This window comes from Dryobates pubescens, chromosome 25, assembly GCF_014839835.1.
Source record: "Dryobates pubescens isolate bDryPub1 chromosome 25, bDryPub1.pri, whole genome shotgun sequence".
In the NCBI taxonomy this organism is placed as follows: domain Eukaryota; kingdom Metazoa; phylum Chordata; class Aves; order Piciformes; family Picidae; genus Dryobates; species Dryobates pubescens.
The window spans coordinates 17,311,974-17,337,794 of NC_071636.1; the positions used below are offsets into that span (position 1 = coordinate 17,311,974).

General features: G+C 63.5%; 1 protein-coding gene across 1 annotated transcript; it reads right to left on the reverse strand.

Annotated features, from left to right (window-relative positions):
* Positions 1-23,636, reverse strand: SMTN (smoothelin). The gene is made up of 21 exons (XM_054172862.1): positions 23,499-23,636; positions 17,235-17,395; positions 16,912-17,005; positions 16,743-16,821; positions 16,304-16,629; positions 14,746-14,848; positions 14,089-14,152; positions 12,739-13,139; positions 11,880-12,266; positions 10,597-10,700; positions 8,284-8,829; positions 7,136-7,297; positions 6,970-7,045; positions 6,559-6,723; positions 5,903-5,965; positions 5,673-5,736; positions 5,179-5,349; positions 4,969-5,092; positions 4,737-4,888; positions 3,368-3,436; positions 1-824 (listed from the first exon to the last, which is right to left on the reverse strand). Exons 1-21 carry the CDS (start codon positions 23,547-23,549, stop codon positions 674-676), a joined length of 3,513 nt encoding a protein of 1,170 aa, XP_054028837.1. The 5' UTR covers positions 23,550-23,636; the 3' UTR covers positions 1-673.
* Positions 23,637-25,821: the final 2,185 nt, after the last annotated feature.

Here is a 25,821-nt window from a genome sequence, read left to right on the forward strand (position 1 = left end):
ACCCTGTAGAATAAACCTTTATTGTCTGGCTGGTGTTGGTAGGTGGCAGTGCAGGCATACGGACAGTGCTGGAGGGGTGAGTGGTGTGGAGCACGGGGTGCCCTGAGCTGGCAGGAGAGCAGGGGCTGCTATCCCAGCCCTTCCTTGTGCCCCCTACTTCCCCCTGTCTCCCTGCCATCTCCACAGCCCACTTACAGGGTGCACGTGTGTGGTAGGAAGCAGGGTGTCGGTAGGGGGCTGTGGAACTCTCCCCAGGGAGGTGGCACCAAGGTGGGCAGAAGGGCTTCCTTGCAGGGGGCCAACCACTTGTGGCCCAGGCTGGGCTGAACAACCCTGCTTCACCACCAAGCCATACCAGTCCCAGGCCTGAGGGCACAGGTGTGTCCAATCCCTCCCCCCAGGTTCTGCCCTTGGGGCCAGAGAACTCCTGGAGAACAAATAACTTAACAGAGGGAAGCAGGGCAGGCAAAGCCAAGCTGGGGGAGCGTCCTGAGCAGTGCCTGCCTACAGCTGGCTGGGGCAGAGGGAGAGCCAGGGTGGTAGAGGCATGGAGTTGCCCCGGTGGCAGAACCCCATTTCATTCCCAGTCCCATGTGCCCCCCGGCCCTTCCTGGGGCAGGCAGCTCCCCTGGCTGCCAGCAGCCCCGAGGGCAGGGGGCAGCAGTGCAGGCTCCTAGCACTCCTTCTGCCTCATGCGCAGCTCGTGGCGCCGCAGGTGGTTGTAGAGGGACTGCACGTAGGTGAAGACACACTTGGCATCCGGCTTCTTCCCCATGATCATCATATCCTCTACCTCCACCAGGGGAACGCAGTCCGCCAGCATCCTGCAGAGATGAAGCCATCAGCACCGCCCCTGCCTGGGCTGCCCCGCCCCAGGGGCTGAGACCTGGGGGGACCCCATGCCACCCAGGGCTTGCTGGTGTTGGGCACTAGTGCCCTCAGCCCCGGTTCGGTTTCTGCCTGCCCCCATAGTACCGACGGTCCCTGCTACTCCTGGCACTGGGAAAGGGCACAAGATACCTGCAAATGGGACTGCCTGCCTGCAGCCCCTGCCACACTGGTGCTCTCTGCCCCAGCTTTTGGTGCTGGCAGTCAGCCCCTGCTCAGGCTATGTGCACCCAGCTCCTCCTGCAGCTGATGCCAGTGCATTGTGGGGCAAGACCTACGTGCCTGGCCACATATCTGTGCTGTGTCTCCCCTGCCCCCCAACTCCACCAGCTGCTCCAGGCAGACGTGTGTGTGTGTGGGGGGGTCCTCATCACACACTGCTCCTTATTTCTGCTGCAGGCTCTGGCCCTGCTCTCCTGCCTTCCCCTAAGCTCTGCCAACATAGTTCCTACACCTGTCCTGGACTGGAGCCCAGAGGAGGTGCCAGCCTCAGGCACAGCACAACTGGAGGGGTGGGCACTGCCTAGTTTCAACTAGCTCAGGACTGGCCTGTGCCTATGACCTCCCAGCCTGGGGTCTGTGTAGGGCCCTGCTCCAGCAGCTGCCAAGCTTGGAGGGATGCTGGTAGAGCAGCCATGGCTACATCGCTGTCTTCACCCTAGCTTCTGCCACCCTACCAAAGGGGAAGCAGACCAGCTCTCACCCTGCCAGCAGCACCCAAACAGCTCCCTGGGCTACAGGTGCCATGCCTCTTCCCCAGCGGAGGGCACTTGGGCAGCCATGGCAGAATCAGCTTGCAGGGGCTGCAGTATGGCTGGTGCTCACTGTATGGTGTCACTGCACCAGTGAGCAGGGCATGGAGGAACAGAGGCCACTTCCATCCTCAGAGGAGCAGAGGCCACTTCCATCCTCTCACCTTTCTGCTGGGGGCTGGTGAGCAGGTGCAGAAGCCCTACCCAGGTCCCTGCGCCTTTGTCAGGCAGTGTGGTAGATGCCAGCACTCACCAGAGGACAGAGTGCTGAGTACCCCAGGCTGCTGTTGATAATGTCCAACATAACCATGAGTGCCCAGGCACAACAAGGGCTGCAGGCTGGCAGCCCTCACTGCATGGCTGGCCCAGCTGCTCTGGCACTGGGACCACCCTTGGGCAGGGGTTCTACCCCAGTGACAAGGGGCACTGGACAGCTCTGAGCACAAAGAACATCTGAACCCCAAGCTGCCACACAACACTCCCCTGAGTCCTCTCACCTACCCAGGCTGCAGTAACCTTGCTGCACACCTCAGCACCCCCAGCACAGCATAGCCCAGCACAGCTGCGAAGGGACCACCAGCTGGTGCCAGCCCCCTGGGAAACACCAGGGCCAAGGAGAGGAGAGAGCCTCCCCAGCTCAAGAGGTCTGCTGTTACCCTGCTCCCAGCCCCTGTCCCAACTCTCACAGGAAGCTTCTGCTGTGCTGCAGGCGATGGGCTCCAAGCCCACATCCTGGATTCAGCCACCCTGCGGTGGGGGTGGGCCACGCTCAGGGCCTTAGGAAGATCCCAGCCCGACCTCCAGAGGCTCTTTCACTGCTACCTCTGGCTCCAGGTCTGACGGCAAAGCAAGAGCAGTGCAAGGAGAGCAACTCTGCCCTTATAAAGCCATTGTTTGGGCGCCGGTGTGCTGCTGGTGCCTGGAGCCTGGGGGAGCAGCAGCTCCAGTGCCAGCTGGGATGCCCCTGAAGACAGGCACAAACACTGCAAGACGAGGCAGGACCCAAGCCTTGAGTCACACTTTCCAGGCTCCCCACTCTTGCCCATATATGAGCAAGCAGCACCTCGTGGGCAGGGCCCCCATGCCCACGCCTGGCTTCCACCGCAGGGGCTGCAGCCTCCCCTTCTAGCTGGGGTCAGCAGCTCCTGCACACCCCGGGCGGGGGTGGGGGTGAAGAAGGCGCAAGCAGCAGCAGCACTGGGGCATTGCTGGGGGGGTTCACCTGCACCCACCAGCACTGCTGGGGCTCACTCTGCCACACGGCAACCCGGAGCGGGACCCCAGCACCTAATCCTGCATCTAGCTCAGCCCACAGGGAGGGAAGAGCAGCTGCGGCTCAGCTCCTGCTGCTGCCCTCTCCCTGTGGCTGCAGAACCGACAGCCCCCTGGGCTGACACGGCCTCCCCCTCTCCCAACAAAGCCCCGCAGCTGTTATACTGTGGGTTCAGAGGCCACCTGGCTGCCTCTATCCCCGTCCTGGCCGCAGCTCGGCCCCTCCAGCCGCCGCTGCCCGCGGCACCCACTGGCATCCCCCAGCCTCTTCCCTAGCCGTGGCGGCTGCTCCCCGGGGCAAGCAGCCAGGCAGCGGGGTGCGGGCAGATTATTTGGAGGGGAAGGTTCTCACCATCGCTCCTGGGGGGGTGAAAATGGGCTACGACTTTTTGGTTTTTACCAGCCCCTTCTGGACCAGGCAGCGATAGAATTCCTGAATGTATGTGTACACACACTTCCAATCCGGCTCGCGCATCCGGACCATGTCCTCCACGTCCAGCAACTGCGGACAGTCTGCGTGCTTCCTGGGGGCAGGGAGAGAGAGGGGCAAGCCAGTGACCACAGCCCAGTTGGGGGAGGGGAGGAAGAAAGAAAACAAAGAGACACAGATCAATGCAGTTCCCACCCCTCCCCGCCCTGCCGGGCAGATGCTGCTCTGCTCTCGCATGCTCTGGGGGAGAGAGGGTGGGGAGCGTGATGCAGGGACGGGGAGGCTCCAGGCACCACCGCACCGAGGCCATTCAGTGAGGTTTGGGGAGCGCGGGGGGCACAAGCAAGGGAGAGGGGAGAGCAGGTGAGTGGCGTGGAGAGGCGTGAGGTCCAGAGGGAAGGACAGATGGAAGAGGAGGAGGAGGAGTGAGGTGTTCTGGTGCCAGGTGCTCGGGGAGCTGGTTCCAGAGCAGAGCGGCACTCTATAGAGCCCTGATATAGAGCTGCCGGGAGGATGGTGGGGGCGAGCCCAGCCCTCCTGCCCAGCTCTGCTTGGAACCGCATGGCACAGCCCTGGTGCAGGAAGCTCGGGAGAGGATGCTCACAAGAGCTGGAGGAGGAAGGACGAGAGGCCACCTGGCTTCCAGGCCCGAGAGATCGATGGCTCTCTCAAGTCCACGCACCGGTTCCCCAATTAAGGCAAAAAGTCCATTAAGAGGAGTGCCAAGAGCCAGGCACGTGGCCCACTTCTTGCTCCACCAAACAGCACCACGGCACCCGGGGAGCTCCTGCGAGCTCCCAGCTCAAGCCACCACTCTGAGTGGGACTCCCACCGGCCTGGCCCTGCCTCTGGGCAGGCTGCTGGCTGGGAGTAGGAGTGGGTGGAAGAGAGACAGAAGGAAGGAGAGAGGGGCTGGCTGCCAGCCCTTCAGCTGGATGCACTCCCATCTCTCAGCACCCAGGAAAACCAGAAGCAAAAGGGGAAGGGAAAAGACTGGAGAAGCTGCGATGGTGTTTGAGCCCCTATGGACTGTGACAGGAGGCACCTGGCATGGACAAACTCTGCCCTCAGCTCCCCAGGGGCTGCCATCCCACGCCTGGCACCCCAGCATAGGACACACTGCCTGTGGCTGGGTGTGCTTGAGGGGCTGCTGCCCTGCCTTTCAGCTGCTCTGCCACCCAGGAAGCCCAGCCCCTCACACCTCCCCTCACCACATCAACACTGGGCCGCGCTGGCTGCATCCACACAGCCTCCACTTTTCCCCTGGCGCTGTGGCCTCTGCATCAGGCGGGGAGGAGCGATGCCACCAGGCACCCACCTCCAGCACCACCACCCCTTGGCAGCAAGCAGGAGAGCTGCCACGGAGCCCACTGGAGGGCAGGGGAGCTACATACTCTGCGGAGGAGAAGGCCACCTCGAAGTTGTGTCGGCGGTTCTGGGGTGACAGCTGGCTGTAGTCGAAGGCGTCAGGGAAGAAGTTGTGAACCAGGGCACAGAAGGCCATGCCATCGCTCCAGCTGGACGAGAAGTTCTGGATGTCCACGTGCTGCCGGGGGACAGAGAGTCAGCAGGGCCTGAGCCACCAGCCCCTAGGGCACAGCACGGGGAGAGGAGGGTGGCACTCACCTCGTAGCCCCGGGTCTTGGCTCTGCACCAGTCCAGCAACATCTGCTTGATGCTGTTGGCATTGGGCACGCCACAGCTGGAGGAGCGCTGCACCGCGCCGCGCGCCGCTGCAGGGCCGGGAGAGCTGTGGTGGCAGGGGAGAGGAGGGGAGATGTTAAAATATGTCACACACACCCCCCTGCAGCTATCCTGCCCCCAGCCCAGCCTCACCTTCCACCCTCTTTCTGCAGCTTCTCCATCATGGCCTTGCGAGCCTGGGAAGCTGATGTCTTGGGGAGGCTCTGAGCTTTCATCAGCTCCTTCTTCTTCTCGGCCTGGCGGCGCTCCAGGGCAGCCAGGCTGCTCTGCCTGGAGGCACTCTCATCCTCACGGTCAAAGATACTGGGGGAGACACAGACAAACCTAAGAGGGCCTGCAGGCAGCCCAGGGAAGGGCACAAGGTGGCCTCAGCCCATCACCAGGCACCACACTTTGGAGACTTCTGTACTGCTGGGGCAGAAGAGGAGTGGCTTGAGGTTCCCTGCTGGCAGACACATCTATGTGCCCATGGAGGCACACGTGGGGACCACCAGAGACAGAAAGTGTGCCCCAAGGACCAGGAGGCTTTGGAGACATCCCCACAAGCTACACAGAGAGGGTTTATGAAAGCAGATGGCTGACAGGGACTGTTTGGGGCTGGCCCAGGGGAGGCACCCCCCACTCACCTGCCTGTCTTCTTGGAAGAGGAACTGTAGGACGACTTGGTTTGAACAAAGGTGCTGTTGCCAGCTGCAGAGAGAAAAAGAGAGAGACCTTGGGCAGGAGCCAAGGGAAATGGCACCAGGCAGGCTGGGGGCTGTGCTTCTGCCACAGGCAGCAATGGCTGGGCAGCAGCAATGCCCCTGGGGTTAGACCCAGAGGATGCTGTGGGGAAAAGGTAGTACAAAGCTCTTACTGTCTGATCTCTTCACATAGCTTGACTCCATGGTTGTGGTACGGGAGGTCTTGGTGCCATCACCTGCAGAGGGCAAGGCAATGAGACAGGGGAATCAGCTGGTACCAGGAGGCAGTGGCATTCACCAATGCTCACTGCTGCCAAGCCCCCTTTCAGCCACATAGTGCAACAGGAAGAAGCCCCAGAAGGCAAAGCCACAGGTAGGGCAGGCAGAACCATGGGCAGGGCAGGCAGAGGAGGGAACAGATGGCATGTGCCCCCCAGGCTGAGCAGAGGCCAGTGCAGAAGCAGCAGGGAGCTGGAGCATCCCTCAGCCTCCCCAGGACTGGAGAAGTTTGAGGACAGGAGACAGGCTTAGTGTCCACACAAGGCTCCTGCCACCTCAATGGCAGAGCTGGATAGGAAATCACCAGAGCAAATCCCTTAAAGATCCCCAGACAAGCTCTGGGCTAAGCCACAGGAGACACAGCAAACCTCAGCCCTGACCCCCTCTCCTGTGCCCAGCAGAGAGGAGCCAGAGCCAGGAAAAGGAGCAAGAGCAGCCAAGAGGAGCTGCAATGGCACAGCCCCAGGAAACAGTGCCCAGCCTCCCAGGGGGCAAGCATGCCACCTCTGCTGGGCAAGCGAGGCCTGGGCACCCCCAAGCCAGCTCGTACTGGACTGCACGAGGCGCTCGGTCTTGGTGATGGTGCTGTGTGCTGAGCCGTCGGCAGACTGGGAGCTCTGCGTGGTGGTGGTCTCGGTGGCAGTGCCGGTCCTGCCCACCACAGCCTGGCTCCTCATCTCCTGCAGCCGCTGGTCCCGCTCCTTCTCCCGCTGGTCTGCGAGCACAGGAGGGAGATGGCATCAGCAGCTGGGGATGGGTACAGCAGCCATGGTCCTTGCCACACATGGGGGTCCTGCTGGCTGCTGCCAGGCCAGAACTGCTTTGTGGGGTGGATGACGTCCTCGGCCTAGCACAGCCAGGGGTGCAGCAGAAGACCTGCCAAGTGCCTCCTGCTCCACCACAGCTGGCCAGCCCCACTCCAGCACCCTGCCAACTTCACCCATAGTGCCAGGGCCAGTACCTCGCTTGCGCTGGCGCAGCTCTCGCATGGCATTTCGGATCAGGCGCCGCTCCTCAAACTCCGTCGTCTGATCCAGCTGCAGGAAACCCAGGTAGGCATCATCCCTCTACCACCACCTTGGGGTGCCCCTCACCCTTCCCCACAAGCCCAGCAGTAGAGGAGGTACCATCTTATCCAGAACATCTTCATCCTCAATCCTGTTCAGCTCCTCGATGTTCAGCTTGTTCCTTCTCTCCAGCTCCCTTGCCTGGACCTTCTCCATGCCATTGGGCATCTCTGGCTCTAGCCTTGGCACCTGGTGCTGCTCCACCACCACCTCTGGCTCCATCTACAGAGAAAGCACTGTGCAGATGAACCCCCACCAGCCCAGCTCAGCCATCCTGGCTTTCCCACACCCCCACACTGCTCAGGCATCAAGCCCCACATTGCCCTGAGTTTTGCCCAGTGCCAGGGCCGCTGAAGATGATGTGCCACATGCGATGCAAGAGCTCACAGCCTGTGGGAGGCTGCAGGCATCTGCGGCGACCCAAGCAGGGAGGAGAGCACAGCCTCCTCCACCGCAGCACCCCTGCCCCAGGAGGGCGTGGTAGCCTCTGGACCCACTCAGAGTGTGGCTGCCAGAATGCCCCCAAACGTTCTCCACCCTCATCACCACAGCCTGCCAGGACATTTCAGCAGGTAGGGGCTGCCCAGGTGCTCCCAGGTTGGGCAGTACCTGGTGCCCAGCAGCATGGGCAAGGTACTAGCACAGCCAGTGCGTGCCATCAGCAGCAGGATCGATTGCTAGGGCATTAAGGGACTTAGCGGAGGGAAGAGCTTGCGCAGGAGATCCAAGAGCTTCCCCCGCATCCCAGCGCGGGACCCAGGCCAGCTCGGCCCCTGCAGCCGGAGCACGACCAGAACACCAAGTCCCTTTCAGCACGACCCCCCAGCAATGCGCGGCAGGCAGCAGGCCAGGCCCGGAATAGGGCAGGGAGGCAGCAGGGAGGCAGCAGGGAGGTGCCAGCCCGGGGCCGAAGCACAGCCCCGCCGCACACCTGGCCCCAGCCTGCGCCCTGCCACCCCAGCCTGGCACCCGGTCCATAGCACAGGAGGTAACGCTGGCCGCATGCATCCGTGCCACCACCTGTGCCCCGCCGCTGCTGGGGGCAGGCGGGGGCAGGACAGCTGCGAGCAGCCTCCGGCACGCCGGCAATGCGGAGCAGGCAGGCGCTGATCTCCCACTCGCCCCCCGCCCCCGACAGCAGCCAGCCCGAACGGTGGTAGACCCCAGCGCCACTGCGTCGCCCCTCTACGCCATGCCCACAGTCCCACCTCGTGCCAGGGTCTTTGTTTCGGCTCCTGACATCCTTGGGGTCGCTGGGAGCCCTGTGGTGCAGTGCTCCCCTCCTGCCCGCCCGCCTCCGGGGGCTGCCGCGGGGCAGGGCTGCCTGCGCTCACGGCGCTGTTGCTCCGGGAGAGCTGCAGGGTCGATTGCTGGCGAGTGCTGGAGAAAGCGGGCGGGTGGGCCATGGGGCCGCCGGGCTCCTCCGTGCCCTTAAAGTGGGCGCAAGGGTCCTGTGCTTCCAGAAAGAGGGTGCTGAGGTCCTCCCCGGGGCACTCCTGCGGCGCTAGCTGCGGCACCAACAGGTCGAGGCGGCGGCCCAGGCACGCCAGCTCTGCCCGCAGCTCCAGGTGCTCCTCTTCCAGCGCCTGGAGCGTCCGTGCCAGGGGCTCCACCAGCCGCAACGCCTGCTCCAGCTGCCCTTCCACCACCCCCCGAAAAGCTCCCAGCTCCCGCCGCAGCTCGGCCAGCTCGGCCGCCCCGGCCTGCACCAGACCCTCCATGCCGACCCCCGGCATGGCTGCGGCGAGCCCTGCTCAGCTGTCCTCTGTCCTTTATAGGGGCGTCGGGGGCACCACCCCCGGCTGGAGGCCGGCCCGGCCCGGCTCGGCTCCGCGCCTGCTGGGCTATTCTTGGCGCGGTGGCCAGGGGTCCCGTACAGGGGTGCTGAGGCAAGGCACCAACAACTGGCAGCATTTCTAGCTCCAGAACCAGGTGGCTCAGTGAGGGGCAGCCTCGAGCCCTGGGTGGCTCCCAGTGCCCTTGATGCCAGGCTGGGCCGGGAGGGCTGATGGGGCACAGCAGTTGGGGCCTCATAGGGGATCTGCCCCAGACTACTGCCCTGCTCCAGGCCAGGGCCCACCCTCACACCCTTGTGCTCGAGTGCCCTCCCTCCTCTGGCCGACGTCACCCCCAATGCTATGCCATCTCCACCCCCAGGCTGAGGCAGCCACCAGCCATGATTTGTTGGGGGGCCTCCATCCATTCTCCCACGCTGCCTGCTGAATGCCCCAAGGGGAGCAGGTCCGTACCCAAGGGGCACGGACAGCACTCTGCCAGTGAGAGGACCTGCTGCTGCACCCCTCTGCTCCCTCCAACCCAGCCCTACCTGGCAGGGCTGCCAGCACCGCTGCCACCTCCTCCTTCTCGCCTGCCCCCCAGGAGCACACCTGGAGGCTGTGTCTCCAGCCAGGCAGCTGATGGGTCCCAATCCCCCCCTCCCCCCCTTACCGGGCAGTGCCACTAATACCTTAATGAGAGCCGACAGGGTGCTCAAGCCAAGCCTGCCCAAGCGCATTAGCGCCAGGAAGTGCCCCCTCTGCCCACGGGCAGCAGAGCCTGCTGGCTGCTGGGCACTGCCAGCTTCACCCTGGTGAGGGCAGAGCCAAGGTTGGAGTGAGCCCATGGCAAGGGGGTTGGAACTGGATGACCTTTAAGGTCTTTTCTACCCCAAACCACTCTATCATCCATGAACAGCACCTCGGCCGGGGCCAGTGCCATGCCTGCAGAGGCAGTGGGGTGAGCTGGGCACATGCAGGGCCTCCAGAGAGGCAGCACCACACTTGACATCCCAGCTGCTGCCAAGGCTGCGTGCACAGCGCCTCACATTACCCTAGATGGCCAGGAGCAGATAAAAGCACTTCAAGGGCTGCAGGCACGGGGGCTGCTCCCTAGGCACACCCAGCCCAGCCACCTCCAGCACCTGAGGGGGGGGAGGGGGCTGCACCCCACTCTCCCCTCAAAACACAGCAAAAGGATTTTTTTTTTGTTTTTTTTCCCAGTTGTATCCAAGAATTAATCCCAGTCCATGGGCTGCTGCTCTGCTGCCAGCTCAGGATTACAAAGCAGGAGGAGGCAAAACTTCATCTTGTAACTCCAGATTGGGTCAGGGACCCTCAGGAACTTCCACCCCCTCCCCCCAGCAGGCTCTCCAGTGGCACAGGTGTGCTCCATTGCCAGGAGGGAAAACAATGAGTTCCACCCCCCCCGAGTTTCTGCCACCCTAAAGGGTGTTTAAAATAGGAGACAAATAAAAGGCTTCCTGAACCTATCCCTACCCCAACCCTGCAAGCATCTGCATGCAGAGGGCACAGCCCAGGGTGCAGGGGTCTCATGGAGCTGCCAGGGCTGTGCGTCAGGGCACAGACCCCGGAGAGAAAAACTCATCCAGACATCTGCCAGAGCTCCTGCCAGCACCAACCTGCCCACCCCAGCCAACACTCCCAACTCCACATCCAGGAGCCCTCCCAAACTGTGCCCAAATGGGACACAGCTGCATGGTACCAGCCCTTCTGGACACTCACCTTGGTGACATTGGTGCTGATGCTGCTGATGGTGCAGACAGTGGGGGCACCGCTGGGGACTGTGGTGATGCGGATGGGGGTGTTCCGCAGCCCCAGGGTCACCTCTGCAAGGGTAGCAAAAGGCACAAGGGGTTTGTCCCTAAGCTCAGCTCAGCCTTTTGCCTGGCAGGTGGCTCTGTCTGGGCTGCCTGCCCGCTGCATGTAGCCTGCCTTTGTGGTGGGCACTTATCTCTGGGCTCAGGGGGAAGCCTCTGGGGCAGCCAGGGGACACAGAAGCCAAGCTCCCCCTCACCACTCTGGCTTTCTTTCCTCCTATTCCTCCCCAGGGAAAGGTATTTTCTACAGTGCTTTATCTGGAGCCAAGGCCCCCTGGCATGAGGGGGTGGCTGCAGGACCATCCTGAGCTGGCTCCATCTGTGTGCCAGGCAGGGCTGGGTAAGGAGCAGCATTGAACCAGACGCCAGCCAGCAGCAGGGATGGGACACAGCAGGACAGTGTGGACCTCCCAGGAACAGCAGGTCAGTGGCAAGGAGCATGAACATGGGGCAGAGGATGAGGCAGGGCTGTGGGGACAGGACAAGGTGGGTGCTGGGCAGGGACTCTGGGCACAACGGTGGCAGAGCAGTGGGGATGGGGACAGACCATAGGTTCCAGAAAGCCTTCCAGGACTGAGCTGCCCTGAGCAGGCTACACACTGCTGCCAAAGGGTGAGAGGGCTGCCAGACATGCTCCTGCCCTCAGCCTCTGCTTTTCTGGCAGTGCCCATGGCTCAGCCTCCAAGCTGTCAGCACCCAAATGCCACTGCCGCTCTTGTGTCCTCTCAGTGCCTGTCTGGCCTACAGCTACCCACCTGCCTGCTGTTTTCCACCTGCTCACTGCTGCCCATGCCCCTGTTAGTGCCCAGCTGCCCACCAGCAGCCATTTGCTCCACTGCCAGACCACTCGTGTCATCCCATCAGGAGCACTGTGATGCCACTGTTGTACCACAGTGCTTGTGGCCCTGCCTGTGCCTGCTTGCTGGCACTCATGGCCCCCATGGTGGCTGCCTCCCCCGCGGGTACCCTTCTGTCCACCTTTCTCAGCCTCACCTCCCTGATGACCACTCGTGCCCTGTGGTGCCCAGTTGCCTGCAGTGCCCAGCTTCCCTATCCCATCTGTGCAACGAGTGTCCTCTGCCCATTGTTCCCAACTGGTCTCCCGATGGACGCCACCTGTGCTGCCCATCCTCCTCCTCCTCCCATCCCATCCCGCCCCTCCCGTGGGTACCCCAGCCCGGCGCCCACCTGCCCGCTGGCCGGGGGCGGCCACGACGCGGGGTGTGAGAGGCTGAACGCGCCCATCCTTGATCTCGATGGTGAAGTAGGTCTTCATGCCGTCGAGATCGGGGCCGGGGCTAGGACCGGGACGGGGACCCGCACAGACCGGGGCCGGGCGCTGCTCTGCACCTCTGCCGCTGCCGCCCCGTGCGTTTTGAGCGGGGCCCGGCGGGGCCGTGCGGGGCTCCCGCTGCCATTGGCCGGCCCCGGCCCGCCCCCCCGAGCCGCCCGCCCCCGCCGGGCCGGCCGTTGCCGTCGCGGCGCCGAGTGCCGGCCCCGGGCCCGCCGGGGTAAAGCGCTGGGCGCGCTCCCGCACCGAGGCCGCCCGCGTCGGGGCTGCGGAGGGGCTTGGCTCTGTAGGGGACAAGGGTCAGCAGGGTCAGCAGGGCTGCAGTGACCCACGGGTGGCTCTGCCACACATGCTGCACGTCCCTCTTTGGATCCAGCATACATGCAGCCCACGGGGGTGCCCTCGATGATGCATGCTGCCTCCCCATCCCGGAGTGCCCCACCACGCATGCTTCCCACCCCCAGGGTGCCCACACGATGCAGGATGCCACCCCTTGCCTCCAGGTTCTTGCCCACACATGCTGTATCCCCCAGGCTGGCTGCTGCCCCATAGAGCTTTTGCCCCTTTGCTCCTGGCTGAGGCCTGGTTGCTTGTGCAGATTCCAGACAGGGGGCAAGAAAGCAGGTGGGCAGGCAGCTGTGGGCAGCCAGCAGCGTGCTACTAGCACAGGACTCCTGCCATGCCTGCCCAGGCTGCACCGAGGATCTCCTGCCACCGAAGAGCAGAGAGCAGAGGCAGCTGTGGCTGGGACCTTACCAGTGCAGCCAGCAGGGTGCCGGCTGGAGGAGGACTCCTGCTCCCTGCGGTGAGTACCGAGCCGAGCTGGGGTCCCTGGGGTGAGCACTGACACTTGGCGGGTGGCAGGGCAGAGATGCAAGGAAGAGGACAAGGGAGGCAGGGTGAGCACGGGTACAGGCTGCTGTTGCCATCCCCCACCCCCCCTCTGGCACAGCACACGCCAGGGTCCCCCCACCCTGTCACCCCACACCCCCCAGGGGGTAGTGCCAAACTTGTAGACTGCTTTTGCAGCCTGGGCAGCTGGCACTGCAGTACCAAGGCATGCCACAGAGACTGGGGTCTGGGATGGACGCTGAAAGATCAGGATCACCTCTGCATCCACCAGGCCCTGGCAGACCAGGGCCAGCCCAGCACTACTTCTGGAGAAGGCAAGGGGGTCCAGGGGCTCAGCCTCCACCCAGGAAGCACCCAGGGTGCAGGTGGGCACTGAACAGGCAGCGCTTTGGCCTGGGGCCAGAATCAGTGATGTCCAAGCTGGGGTCTCGGCCCTTCCCTGGCACCCAGATTTGAGCCCCAAAGTGAGGCAAGGAGGGTCGGGTCCTGCATGTTTCCCTCTGCCCTGGGGCTGTGCCACACTGCAGCCCACCCCCTCCAGCATCTCCCCAGGGGTTCTGCCTTCCCAAGAGCCAGCAGACTGCTAGTGCCTATTTGAGGGAGGGGACCTCCACCTGCAAGGGTGGCTTCAAGTGTGAACTCTGACCCTGGGGGGGGCAGAGAGATGCTTTCTGGGCTCCCCCCCCAGCACAGGGCACAGCTGTAGGGATGTTTTCCCCAGCAGCAGAAAAATGACAGCTGGTGACCGCTGCCATCCCTCAACACTGCAGGGAGGACCCTGAGGGTGCTGAGCCCTGGCCGGGCCAGCGAGTGCAGCCCCGGAGGGGGGTCAGGGCCAGCTGGCGCAGGGCTCCTGGCCTTATTGGGACAAAGAATGCAAAAGGCCTGGGTTTGCTGCCGCCACCCATTCCCTTTCATGGCCCTCCTGCTGCCCAGCCTGCAGCTGGGGCACTTGGTGAATAGCCAGCCTGGCACCCCACTCCCTGGGCACCCAGCCGGGGTCGGGACAACCACCACCACCACCACACAGCTGAGCAGCAAACGGCCCCTGGCTAGGGGTGGCCTGGCCACATCCTGCCCACACATTCCTGCCTCAGCCTCTGTGGGCTGGAGTCAGGTCCCCAGGGACAGCTCTGCTCCCCACGCTGCTGGCTGCGCGTGCTGCAGGGCAGGGGGACAGCGGGGGGCACCCCCTGGGCAGCACTGGGGGGGGAGCACAGCCCCAGCACTGCCTCCCTGTGGGGCTGCACTTACCCACAGGCAGCTCCCCACGCCGGCCGGCCGGCCCCACCACTTGGCTGCACACCCTGACACTGAGCTGCACGGAGAGAAAGGGGCACAGCACTCAGCTGGGGGGGCACACACACCCCCACCACACTGCCTGCATCCACAGGACCACCAGCCCCTGGGGCAGCAGGGCCCCAGCCTCTGCCAGCCTCTGTACCTGGCTGCTCTGGCTACCAGCACTGGGCAGCTGCTCAGCCTGGTGGCTTTGTCCCTCCGTGGGCTCCCGGGCAGCGGCAGAGCTGCCCAGGCTGCCTTCTTTCCAGGCTGTCTGATTCTGCCCTTTGGGCTGGGCAGTGCCCAGGGGGCGTGGCTGGTCCTGCTCCAGCTCCTTGCCACCATCTTCAGGTTCTGGGCCAAGCTCTGGGGCTGGCTGCAACTCCAGGACCACAAGGGTCCCCGAGACTGTGGCTGTGGGGAGAAAGAAGAGGCTCTGGGTGGGGAAAGCCTGTGGCTGCCTGCAGAGCATCCCTGCTCCCACAGCCCCACCAGCCACCTGGCTCCCTTGCCCGCACCACTGGCAGACACCACGCTGCCCTCTTCCTCCTCCCACCCCTGCCCACAGCTGGCTCTGGTGCTGCTCCAGCCCTGGGAATGCTCCTGGACAGGGCTTTTGTGGGGACTCACCCTGGGTACTGGGTTTCTGAAGGTCTCCTGTAGGCTGTCTGTGTAACTCCTGCATCCCAGCTGGGCCATGCTCCTGCTCCACCATCTCATCTGGCTCATGGGCCTGGGGAGAGCAGTGTTGGCCTGTATCACCCTGAATCATCCTTGCTCCCTCATCTGGCCAGGCACTGTGGCCTCTTCTTATGCCACCCAGGTCTCTGCTTCCATCCTGCCAGGGAGGGACAAGCCACCTTCTGCACAGGGGTCACTGCAGGAGGCTGGATGGGGGGCAAGTAGCATCCCCACACCCTGCTGCCTCCTGGGGCTGATAAGTACCAGGGCTTGGAACAAGGAGTTCGCTCTTGCATCCCTCTGTGGCCTCTGCCCTTAGGACACTGTCCAGCTAGAAGCTGGGAGGAGAGACAGCCCCTCCCTACCCAGTGCCCATGCTCCCTTATGCCCCCCAGCCCAGGCACCTTGGGGCTCCATGAGGCAGGAAGCACCCAGTTTTGTATCCCCCTGTCCCTGCCTATGGCACCAGCAGCTCTGCTCAGTGAGCCATGGGATGCCCTGGATGCAGGACCACACACAGCTTACCAGTGTGCCCCTAACACCCTCCTGAGCAGGGCCAGGCTGTCCTGCTGTCACCAGCCAGCATGCAGTGTGCCAGTCCTGGTTGTACCAGTGCCTCTAGGAGCACTGCATGGGCACAGGTGCTGATGTGACTCCAGGACAGGGGAAGGCCCAAAGGGACTAACCCCTGAGGGGGCACAGAGGAACCAGGACCCAAATCCAGGCACACCTGCAGCTGCTGTTTAAGGGAAATGCCCTCAGGTTTGGACTAATCAGCCAGAGAGAGTGGGGACAACCCTGTTGGCTGCTCAGATGTCCCAGCACAGCCAGGATCAGAGGCAGGCTGCCAGCACATCCACATGGGGAAGGCAGGCATTGCTGAAAGGTGGCACAGGGCCACATCCCTCCTGCAGCTTCTTGCCACAGCCCCAGGGCAGGCAGAGGGGGAAGCTGGGCTGAGCAGAGGCAGGTGCAGGCACTCATGCCTTCCTGCCCAGCTGTGCTGGTACCCACCTCCTCCCCACCCCCTCCCACAGCGGGCATGGTGTCTGCATGGATCCCCTGCCACCAGCAGAGCCACAGTGCCCTATGGAATGTCATTGCCACTGCAGAGGAAACCCCAAGCCTGCCCTTGTTCCTTCCAGCCCTGCCCACCAGCTCCTCCTTCCCCCATCCACAGCTCTCACTACAACTAGCAGGCAGCAGCCTTACTCCAAAGCAAGTCCTGGAGCTCCTACCAGGAACACCCAGCTTGGGGAGAGGAGTGCAGACAGCTCAGCTACAGCACCCACACCTCAGGGAGAGGACTAGAGACACCCATAGCTGAGCCCCCCAGCCCAACCCACCACTGCTGGGAGCATGCTGGCACAGCCCAGGTGTGTCCACAGAGATCCCAACTCCACCTACCCCATGGACTTGTGCGCAGGCAGGCTGGCACAGGAGCCCAAGGGAAGGGACAGGAGATCATTGGTGGCCCTGCCTGTTCCGCAGCACCCTCCACACTCACCGCAGAGCCCTTGTGCTCCTGGGCAGGGGGCAGCTCTGCAGCACTCCCGTAGCTGCTCTCCTCACGGCCAGGCTCTGTGTCGTCCTGTTGGCCGTGCTCTCCACTGCTGCCTGCGGCCAGGGGTTTGGCAGTGCCCTCTCCATGGCTCTCCCTGTGGCCAGCCGGGGCTGGCAGCTCGGTATCGGCCCGCTGGCTGCTCTTCTCCCTGGCAGCCGGGGCTGGTGCTCTGGCGTCGTCCCTGCGGGCGCTCTCCTCCTCCCCGGGCTCAGCGGGGCGTTCGCTGCCGACCCCGTGCCTGCTCTGCGCGTTCACAGCCAGTGCCGCGGCTGCAGGGGAGGGCAAAGGCGGCACTCAGGAAGGTGTTCAGGCAGCAGCCAGCTGCCCACAGCCCACCAGGCTCCCCAGGAGAGCTGCCCCCGGGGCACAGACAGTGCCTCACCTTCGATCTCTTCCGCCCGCAGCTTGCGGATAGCAGCTCGGATCAGTTTGCGCTCCTCGTACTCGCCCGCTGCCCGCAGCTGCCGGGGAAGCAGAGCAGGGTTACCCTGGCACAGCGGCGGCCCCCCGCACGCCCCGGCCCCCCGCACGTCCCGGCCCCACTGGCTCACCAGCTTGGTCAGCTCCTCCACGTCGGTGATGGCTTCAAGCTGCCGGGACAGGGCGGCCAGGGCCATCTGCTGCTCCTCCTCCAGGCGCCGGGACCTGCACAAGGGGGAGAGCAGCCAGCCAGGAGCTGCCGTGGGTGCTCTTGGGGAGCAAAGTGCCCTCGTGGGCAGCTGGCAAACTCAGGCCAATGGGCACACTCCTTCCGCCCCCGCCCCCGAACTGTGCCAAGCCGCACAGTGCCTGGGCTGCTCCCATCCAAACCTGCCCAAGCCACAGGGGGGCCGGGCAGAGGGTGGGCAGCCCCCCAGCCCCACGCTGCACCCACCGTGGCCAGTTCTCTTTGTCGTCCTGCCGGTGGCTGCCGCGCTCCACTCGGAACCGCTTGGACGCCAGTGCCTCCTCGTCCCACTCCAGCTCCTGCCGCTGCAGCTCCCTGATGGCCGAGCGGATCTGGCGCCGCTCAGCCAGGTCCACCGTCGCCTCCAGCTGGGTGGGACAGGGCAGGGCTCAGCGCTGGCTCTGGCCCCTGTGCTCTCCCCCAGTGCCACCCTTGGCCAGGCTGCCCACGCAGCATACAATGGGGCTGCCTGTCCGGCGGTGCCCACGCGCATGGCACACGCTGCCTGGCACTGCCCGACCCTGCAGGCGGTGGGCACAGCCCCCCCCCCGGGAGCGGGTTGTTGGGACTGCCACAGTGGCACCATGAGCTCCAGGCATAGAAGGGGTGAGGAGATGGGGCCATGTGTGGTCTGTGTAGCCCCGCCAAGGGTTGGATCCCTGCAACCCTGCCCCCTCATGGCAGCAGCACAGGACAAGCCCCCCCACCCACGTCAGCCCCTGCAGCAGTGAGCGGGACAGGAGAGTCTGTCCCCCTACCACCCCTGCACCCTCCAGAGGTGCTGGTTAGGAGGGTCCTAGTAATTCACTGAGGAAGGGTTCCAGCCAGCCCCACTGCGGCCCTCTCCACCCTCACTCAGCACTAGGGTATGGCAGGTGGCTCTTGGAGCCAAACCCATGAGTTATCAAAGTCCAACCCTCTGTGGGGGAAGCACAGCCATGAACCCCCACCCCAGCTCCTCCAAGAGCATCTCATGGGTGCTTCTCGCCCCACCCAATGCTACCCATTAGGACCTGGCATGGGCACCCAGAGATGCTTCCCGTCTTCCAGACCAGGTGCAGAGCCCTAGCTCTGCCACCAGCCCCAATGTTTTGAGGGGGCCACGCACAGGTTGCTCCCCAAGGCGGGTAGAAGGCAGCCAGACCTGCAGGGAAAAGCCAGGCAGGGCCCCACTGCCCTCCCCCTGCCTTGCTGCGGGACCTGGGGGCTGACCCACCACTGGGAACCCAGGAGGACATTTCCCATGGAGCTTGTTAAAAATAGATCCCCATGCCCCAGAGCAGCTTGGCAGTGCCAAGCCCTGGCATGCTCACAGCTGCGGCTGGCCGCAGGACAAGAGCATCAGGCCCCTCCCTTCCAGCCCCGTGAGCCGCCCCGTGAGCCACCCCCAGCCCACCCCCAGCCCATCCACCAGGCCTCCAGCTTCTACTGCAGTATGACCCCCGGGCTGAGCAGAGCTGAGGTTCCCAAACCACAGCCTAGGGGCACAAACCTCTCTGCACAGAGCCTCCAGCCAAGCCATCCTCCTTTGCACTCCCCGCTCAGTCTGGGGACCACCAGGGTACACTTCCATGCTGGTGAAGCCAGCGGGCATAGAGGTGCCACACAGCAGCCCAGCCATGGCCAAAGCTGTGGTCCTTCAGCCAGGAGCATCACCGACCAGCAGGGCAGCCAGCTCTGGGCCAGCCCAGTGCTGAGGATTCCTGCCACTGGGGAGAGCCACTTGCAGCTGGGGTGATGCTTCTCACTCTGCAGGCCCCCGCCATGCCAGCTGGCAGTGCCATACCTCCCAGCACACTGCAGGTGCTTATGGCATCCCACAGCAGCATGAGCCTGGAGCTGAGGCCTGAAGCTCCCTGGGCTCTTCTCTGGAGCTGGCACCTCTGCTGATGCAAGAGAAAGGCAGTGGGCAGGAAGAACAGGAGCTGCTGTGCTGCCAGGCAGGGGGCATGCTGGGGAGGAAAGCAGCCTGAGCCTCCCAGTCCCCATCTGCACCAGGCCTGACAGGGAGCCCAGCACCACCATCTGTGGGGTGGCAGCAATGGGCTGGGAGAGTGAGGGAGCCTGGAACAACCCAAAACAAGAGGCAGAGGCTCCCGCATCAAGCATGGCTCTGCCTGCAGCCCTGGAAAGGCCTTGAGGACAGAAAAACTCTTCCCTGCACGCTGGGAGGCTGCAGCCCTGCTCTGTCCCTAGATAAGCTACTGGCAGTAGATCACAGAATCACAGAATAGTTTGGGTTGGAAAAGCCCTCCAAGAGCATCCAGTCCAACCACCACCAACCCAGCACCACCATGGCCACCAAACCATGTCTCCAAGTGCCATGGCCACAGGGTTCTGGAACACCTCCAGGGATGGGGCCTCCACCACCTCCCAGGGCAGTTTGTGTCAATCCCTCACCGCTCCTGCAACAAAGAAGTTTTTCCTCATCTCCAATCTAAACCTCCCTTGGCACAACTTGATGTCATTTCCTCTCATCCTATTGATGGTGACTTGGGAGAAGAGACCAACCCCAGCCTCACTCCAACCTCCTCAGGGAGCTGTAGAGAGCAATGAGGTCTCCCCTCAGCCTCCTTTTCTCCAGCCAAACACCCCCAGGTCCCTCAGCTGCTCCTCCCCAGCCCTGTTCTCCAGACCCTTCTCCAACTCTCTGGACCTGCTCCAGCCCTCAATGTCCTTCTTTGAGTGAGGGCCCAGAACTGACTCCAGGATTGGAGGTGTGGCTTCACCAGCACCCAGTCCAGGGGCACCATCACTGCCCTGCTCCTGCTGCCCACACCATTGCTGATCCAGGCCAGGCTGCTGGTGGCTTTCTTGGCCACCTGGGCACTACTGGTTCATCTTCAGCTGCTGTCAACCCCCAGGCCCTTTGCTGCTGGGCAGTTCCCAGCCCTTCTGCCCCCAGCCTGGAGCATCAATGGGGTTGTTGTGCCCCAAGTGCTGGACCCAGCCTTTGGGTTTGTTAAACCTCATCCCATTGGCATCGACCCATGGATCCAGCCTGGTCAGAGCCCTCTGCAGAGCCTCCTGCCCTCCAGCAGATCAACACTGCCACCCAGGTTAATGCCATCTGCAAACTGCCTGAGGGCGCCCGGATGCCCTCGCCCAGATAATTGATAAAGATGTTAAACATGACTGGCCCCAGCAGGAGCCCTGGGGGACACCACTGGTGACTGACCACCAGCTGGACCTAGCTCCATTTCCCCACCACTCCAGTCAAGCACCCACCCAGCAAAACCATGGGCAGCCAGGTTCTACAGCAGGATGCTGTGGGAAACTGTAACAAAAGCTTCACTGGAGTCAAGGTAAACAACATCCACAGCCTTTCCCACATCCACTGAGCAGCTCACCTCGCTCTAGAGTGAGATCAGGTTTGCCCAGCAGGACCTGCCCTTCATGAGCTCATGCTGACTGGGCCTTCTCATCTGGTTGCCCTGCACGTGCTTCACAATGGCACTCAAGATAACCTGCTCCATGACCCTCCCTGGCACCGAGGGCAGACTGACAGGTCTGCAGTCTCCCAGGTCCTCCTTCTGGCCCCTGCTTGCTGATCTCCAGATAGCTCAGTTCTGGCAGCTGGGTCAGGGTAACAGTGGGGGTGTGGGGTGGGCAGCAACTCCAGAACCCAGAAGTGTTGGAAAACATGACAGGACCCTTGGAGCAGAGGACAACCTGGCATCCATGTGCTGCACAAGACAGGTCTGCCCTGACCAGGAGGCTTTAGCTGGGACCTGACCTGTGCCCAGTCCCAGAAGGCACAGGAGGAAGATCAACAGCAAGGCAGGATAAAGAGCCTGGTCCCAAGCCCACGTCAGCTGGAATGAGAAAATGAGTGGCTTTGGAGGCTCTGTGACCAGTGGCAAAGGGCAATGTGCTGGAAACCGCAGCTGGAGCCAGAGGGTGGGCAGGGCACAACCAGCGCTGCCAGCATGGGCAGGCCCAAGAACCAGCACGTGCCAGAGCTGCGCTGGCCCTGCCTAGCCAGCAGCAAATTGCTGGTTACAAGCAAACCCCTCCCTGGCACACGCTCAGACCAGCTCTGTGAAAAGAGTGCTGGCAAGGCACCCGTGGGCTACTTCCCGATGATGCCCAAGCCCGGCAATGCTCCTTCACACAGGCTGTAATTAGCCCTGAATCCATCCCTCCCTCCCTCCCTCTGGCCTCCTGAAGCAGCTGAGCTCAGAGCACTTGGGAGGCTGGAACCTGGCCACAGGGAAACTGCTCTGGGCGCAGGAGCCAGGCACATCAAGCACCTCGTGCAGCCAACAAGCTTCACTGCCACCTTTGGAAGGAGCAACAGGCAGTGAGGCTGCCTCCCAGGCAGAAGACAGCAGGGAGGACAGCTGGGTGATGGATGCAATGTTCCTCAGGGCCACTGAAGCCCTTCCCAAAGGCCACCGGGTGCAAGAAGGTGACCTCTTGGATGTGACTTTCCTAGCTCAAGCCTGCCCTGCCCCTGCCTGCAAGGGGACTTGCATCCTGCCTGTCCAATTAACCAGGCTGAGACCTGGAGGGGCCAGGAGAGGGAAGCATTTCCCAGCCCAGGGTCAGCAGACAACAGCCTGGAGTTCAGCACAACCTTGTGTACTCAAACAACCCCCAGCTTTCAGACATCCAGCTAAGGGTCACCCTGCAGCAGCACCCACCCTGTTCCCCACAGCTCCTCCAAGTCCTGGTCACCTCTTGGTGCTGCTGCACCACAAGTTCATCCCAGCTGGCTTTGCTGGGGCTGGAGTCCCAGCAGGCAGCTGGGAAGGGAACTACACGGATGCCTGTGAGAGGGACACAGTGGGTAGAGGTTCCACAGCAGCTCCCAGCCCGGCCAGCACTGCAGCAGTCCCAGTGAGGGACTGCAGGGACCTACTCCAGTGCCCCCAACCTCCTTCTTCCAGGAACCCCAGGGACATCACACGCGGCTGCTAAGGTCTCACTCGCTGGAAGAAAGGAGGAGAAGAAACAGTTCAGAGCAGAAGAGCTGGGAGGAAGCGGTGGGAGAGGCAGTTTTGCCTTATATGGACTAATAATCCTCTTCCAGCCCAGCGCAGCCAAAACCTAACCAGAAAAATAATTCCTGCACTGCCTCACGTCAGCTCGGAACAGGCTTTCCCCAGCCCACGCCACACGGGCACAGGGAGACTCAAGTACGAGCAGGGTGCTCTGGGGATGCAAAGCCCCAGCAGGTCAAAGACAAAGCTGCGTGGGTAAGATTCAACTCCCCAGACCCACACCCCACCCACGTGAGTTTCATCTCAGCCCCGAGACCTCAGCTGGGACAGCACTAGCGCACCGGTGGGGCAGGGAGCAAACCCAGACTGCCCATACCCACACCTCCCGGGACCCTGTTGTCTCTAGTGCCATCCCACGGAGAGCGGTTGGGCTTCTAAGCCCACAAGCAAGGGGGAGCTCTGCCCGTCCTCGCCCAGCGCAGGCTGAAGGTGGCACTTCAGGAGGCTCCGGCAGGGCAGCGCAGCCCCCGTCCCGATGCCTGCCCATGGCCTGGCACAGCTCCCGCTTCCCGCCGCTGCCGGGCACCCCGACCCTTTCCTGTTCCCGCGGACGAGGCCTTCCCGGCTGCGGCGGCTTCCTGCTGCAAGCATCCCAGCGCCGGGGCACCCAGCGAACCCCAGCCACCATCCTGCAGTGCCCTGGGGCTGGAGGAAAGGTGGCAGCGCTACCCAGAGCTGGACAGCTGCCGGGCACAAGAGCCCTGGCCGAGCAGGTCAGAGCCTGGCACCCAGAGTCCCACATCTGGGACACGTCCCCCGCCAGCCCGACACCCGGCCCCGGTAGCGGCGAGGCCAAGGCTCGGCTCCGGCTCTTACTCCAAGGGGAACGAACCGGGCAGGGAAGCGACTCGGACGTTGCTCCAGCAGCTGCCGCCCAGTCATTCGGGCACCGAGCCCGGGGAGCAGCGCATGGCACGGAGCCAGCCCGCGGGCAGCGCGGGAGCAGAGCGCGAGCCGGATGGCAGCTGGCACCCGGAGAGTGGCAAGCAGGTAACGAGCGAGCGGCAGGAAATGCCTCAGGCGGGACCCCCCCGGCCCAGAGAGATGGAGCCAAGGGACAGATGGCACAGCCTGGGCGCAGGGGCGAGCAGAGAGACAGAGCGGCAGGGCCGGAGGCTCCGGAGTCACTGGGGTGCGACAGAGGTTTTGTTGCAGATCACCCGTGCCCGAAGCTCCGACCTAGGCCAGCTCGGGCCCCTCCAGGTGCCGCTTGCCGGGGATCCCCCCAGACAAACCCCGCAGCAGCTCCGCCCGGGATCCCCCCAAACGCACGCCGCAGCAGCATCCCCGCTGCCTGCGGGGCCTCAGACGGGGCCCCGGTACCGCTCAGCCGCCGGACCGGAGCCCGGCTGCCCGTTCCGCCCGTGCCCAGGACGGTCTCCGCGGCTCCCGGCTTGTCGGGGCACGGGGAACCGAGGCAGCACCAGCGGGCATGCACGGCGCCGCTCTCCCCAGAGCCTCTCACCAGCTTGCGCAGGGCGCCCTCGTCCATGCCGAGCAGCTTCTCCTGGGACATTTCTGCCGCTGCCGCCGGTCCCGGGCTCCGCGGCGGCCACACAACAAAGGGCGGCCGGTGCGATGCGACACCAATCCCACTCCGCCCGGCCCGGCCCGACCCGATCCGCCGCTTCCCGCGCCCGGCCCCGCCCGCCGCCGCCGTCGCCATTGGCTCTTGGCGCCGAGACCGCCCCCGGCCCCGCCGGGCCCCGGCCCCTCACACTGGGCCCGCCGCCGCCAGGAGTGGACACGGTTCCGGTGTCTGCTGCAGTCCCGGTGCTGCCGAAGCTCGGGGGCCGTGCTCCCACCCGTCCTGCACGGGGCCCAGGGACGCTGCTGCGGGTGCGGACCAAGCCTGGCGGTGCCGCCGGAGGGTCGCACCCCGGCAGCACTGGAAGGGTACTCAAGCCTTGGAACAGGCTGCCCAGGGCAGTGCTGCAGTCACCATCCCTGGAGGGGTTTAAGCAGCTGTGGAGTTGGTGCTGAGGGACCTGGTCTAGGATTGACCCTAAAATGGGTGTTGGGTTGGACTGGATGAGCTTGGAAGTCTCTTCCAGACGGGTATGTTCTGTGACTCTGTGCTGGGCTTTCTGCCCAGCCCCCCTGGCACGCTGAGCCTTGCTGCTAGAGCAGCCTGGGATGCACAGTTCTCAGCACACGCAGCAGCGTTTCTCCTGCTCCCGCACGCCTGCACCTCTCCTGGTCTCACTCACCCCAGGGAATGACTCAGATCCTCACAAGGCTGGTGCAGCAGGGAGCCTACAGCTCTGCTTTGCTCCAGGCAGTGCTGGCTGGGGCTCCCCAGGGAGCCTGCAGCCAGCCCGAAGCAGCCTCGGGAAGCAGACCCCCTGCTGCCCCGCAAAGTGGAGCAGACAGGGGAGTTAGAAATCCCTGAGGGAGCACAGGGATTGGCTCTGGGTCTGGCTATGATGAGAGCAGGGAGGGTACGGGGCTGGTGCCCAGCACCTTGGCACCTGAAGGTGTGATCTCACCCGGGTGCAGCAAGCACAGGGCAGCAGGTGGGCAGAGTGCCCAGCAAATGGCACAAACCTGTATTAGTCAGCAGGAGCCTGGGCAGGCACAGGGGCGACTGGTTCCTCCCCAGCAAGGGTAGGAGGCTGAGTCCTTTTGGGTCCATTGGAAGATGCTAAGCATGATGTTAAATACCAGGGATGCCAGCCTGGGGACTGGGCTGACTCAGAGTGAGACCATGCAGACCAGGGTAGGGACCTGGCTGCAGTGCCAGGCAAGGAGAATTCATTCTGGTTTGAGCCTGTGGCCTTTCCCCTGGGCATGCCAACAGAGAGGCACAGACGAAGGAGCTGCCCTGCCAGTGCCACCCTGGCAGCACAGACCTGCTGGCAGCACAGGGCTATTAAGGCTGCTGGAGCCCTGGCAGCAGAAAGAAGGGTCCCAGGATCCTTCTCTTTCTCCCTCCTTCTGCCTGCTTCAGGAGCATGCAGAAGCTTTTGGGGCCTCATCCTTTTCCCTCTGGGAACATCTGACACCCACAGCTCTGTGCTGCGCTTGCTCTCCTCACACCCAACGCCCTGTGACCACCACTCCCAGGATCACCAATTGGCTGGGCCTGGCTAATCCTAGGCAGAAGGGACCTGGCACTCCGTGGGGATGCTTGGGCCAGTGACCACCCTTGGCTGACAAAAGCAGCTGGACATGCTTGGGGAGGAGGAGGAGGGTAGCTCTTGGCTTCACTGCCCATGGTGAGCATGCATCAGCCTGACACTGCCACTCCTCTACCTGTTGACAACAGGGCAGCTGCCAAGGAGCACCAGGCTGTTACAAACATGACATCATGCTGGCTCATGTCAGGGCTTTCACAACTGCTTCCCAGGGCACCCCATGGCAGAGGACCCTAGTAGTGCTCAGGCACCAGGACAAGGCAGCAGCATCTCTGACTCCCAGGCTTCTGTGCCTTGTCCTTCCCCTCTCCCTCCTGGGGATTCCTGGATGTGAGGATGTGCCAAGGTCTTCCTGGACAGACAGCAGGTCCCTGGACACCATGTAGCTGTGTTAGTGCTGAGGCTGGCATGAAGACATGCCAGAGCAGTAGGAGCTGAGGGGGGCTGGAAGGCTACCCCTCAGCCCTGCGCCACAGATGTGGCAGAACATGGGAGTGGGCTGCCCTCAGCTCACCCACTGGGATGTGGATGGAGGCTGGGCAGGGCAGAGTGGGTGGCCAGGGGGCACATCCAGGGTGGGTGTGAAGTGGTGGGACAAGGAGTGCAGGCAGGGGTGGGAGAGGACAGCAGCACAGCCATGGAGGCCATCTG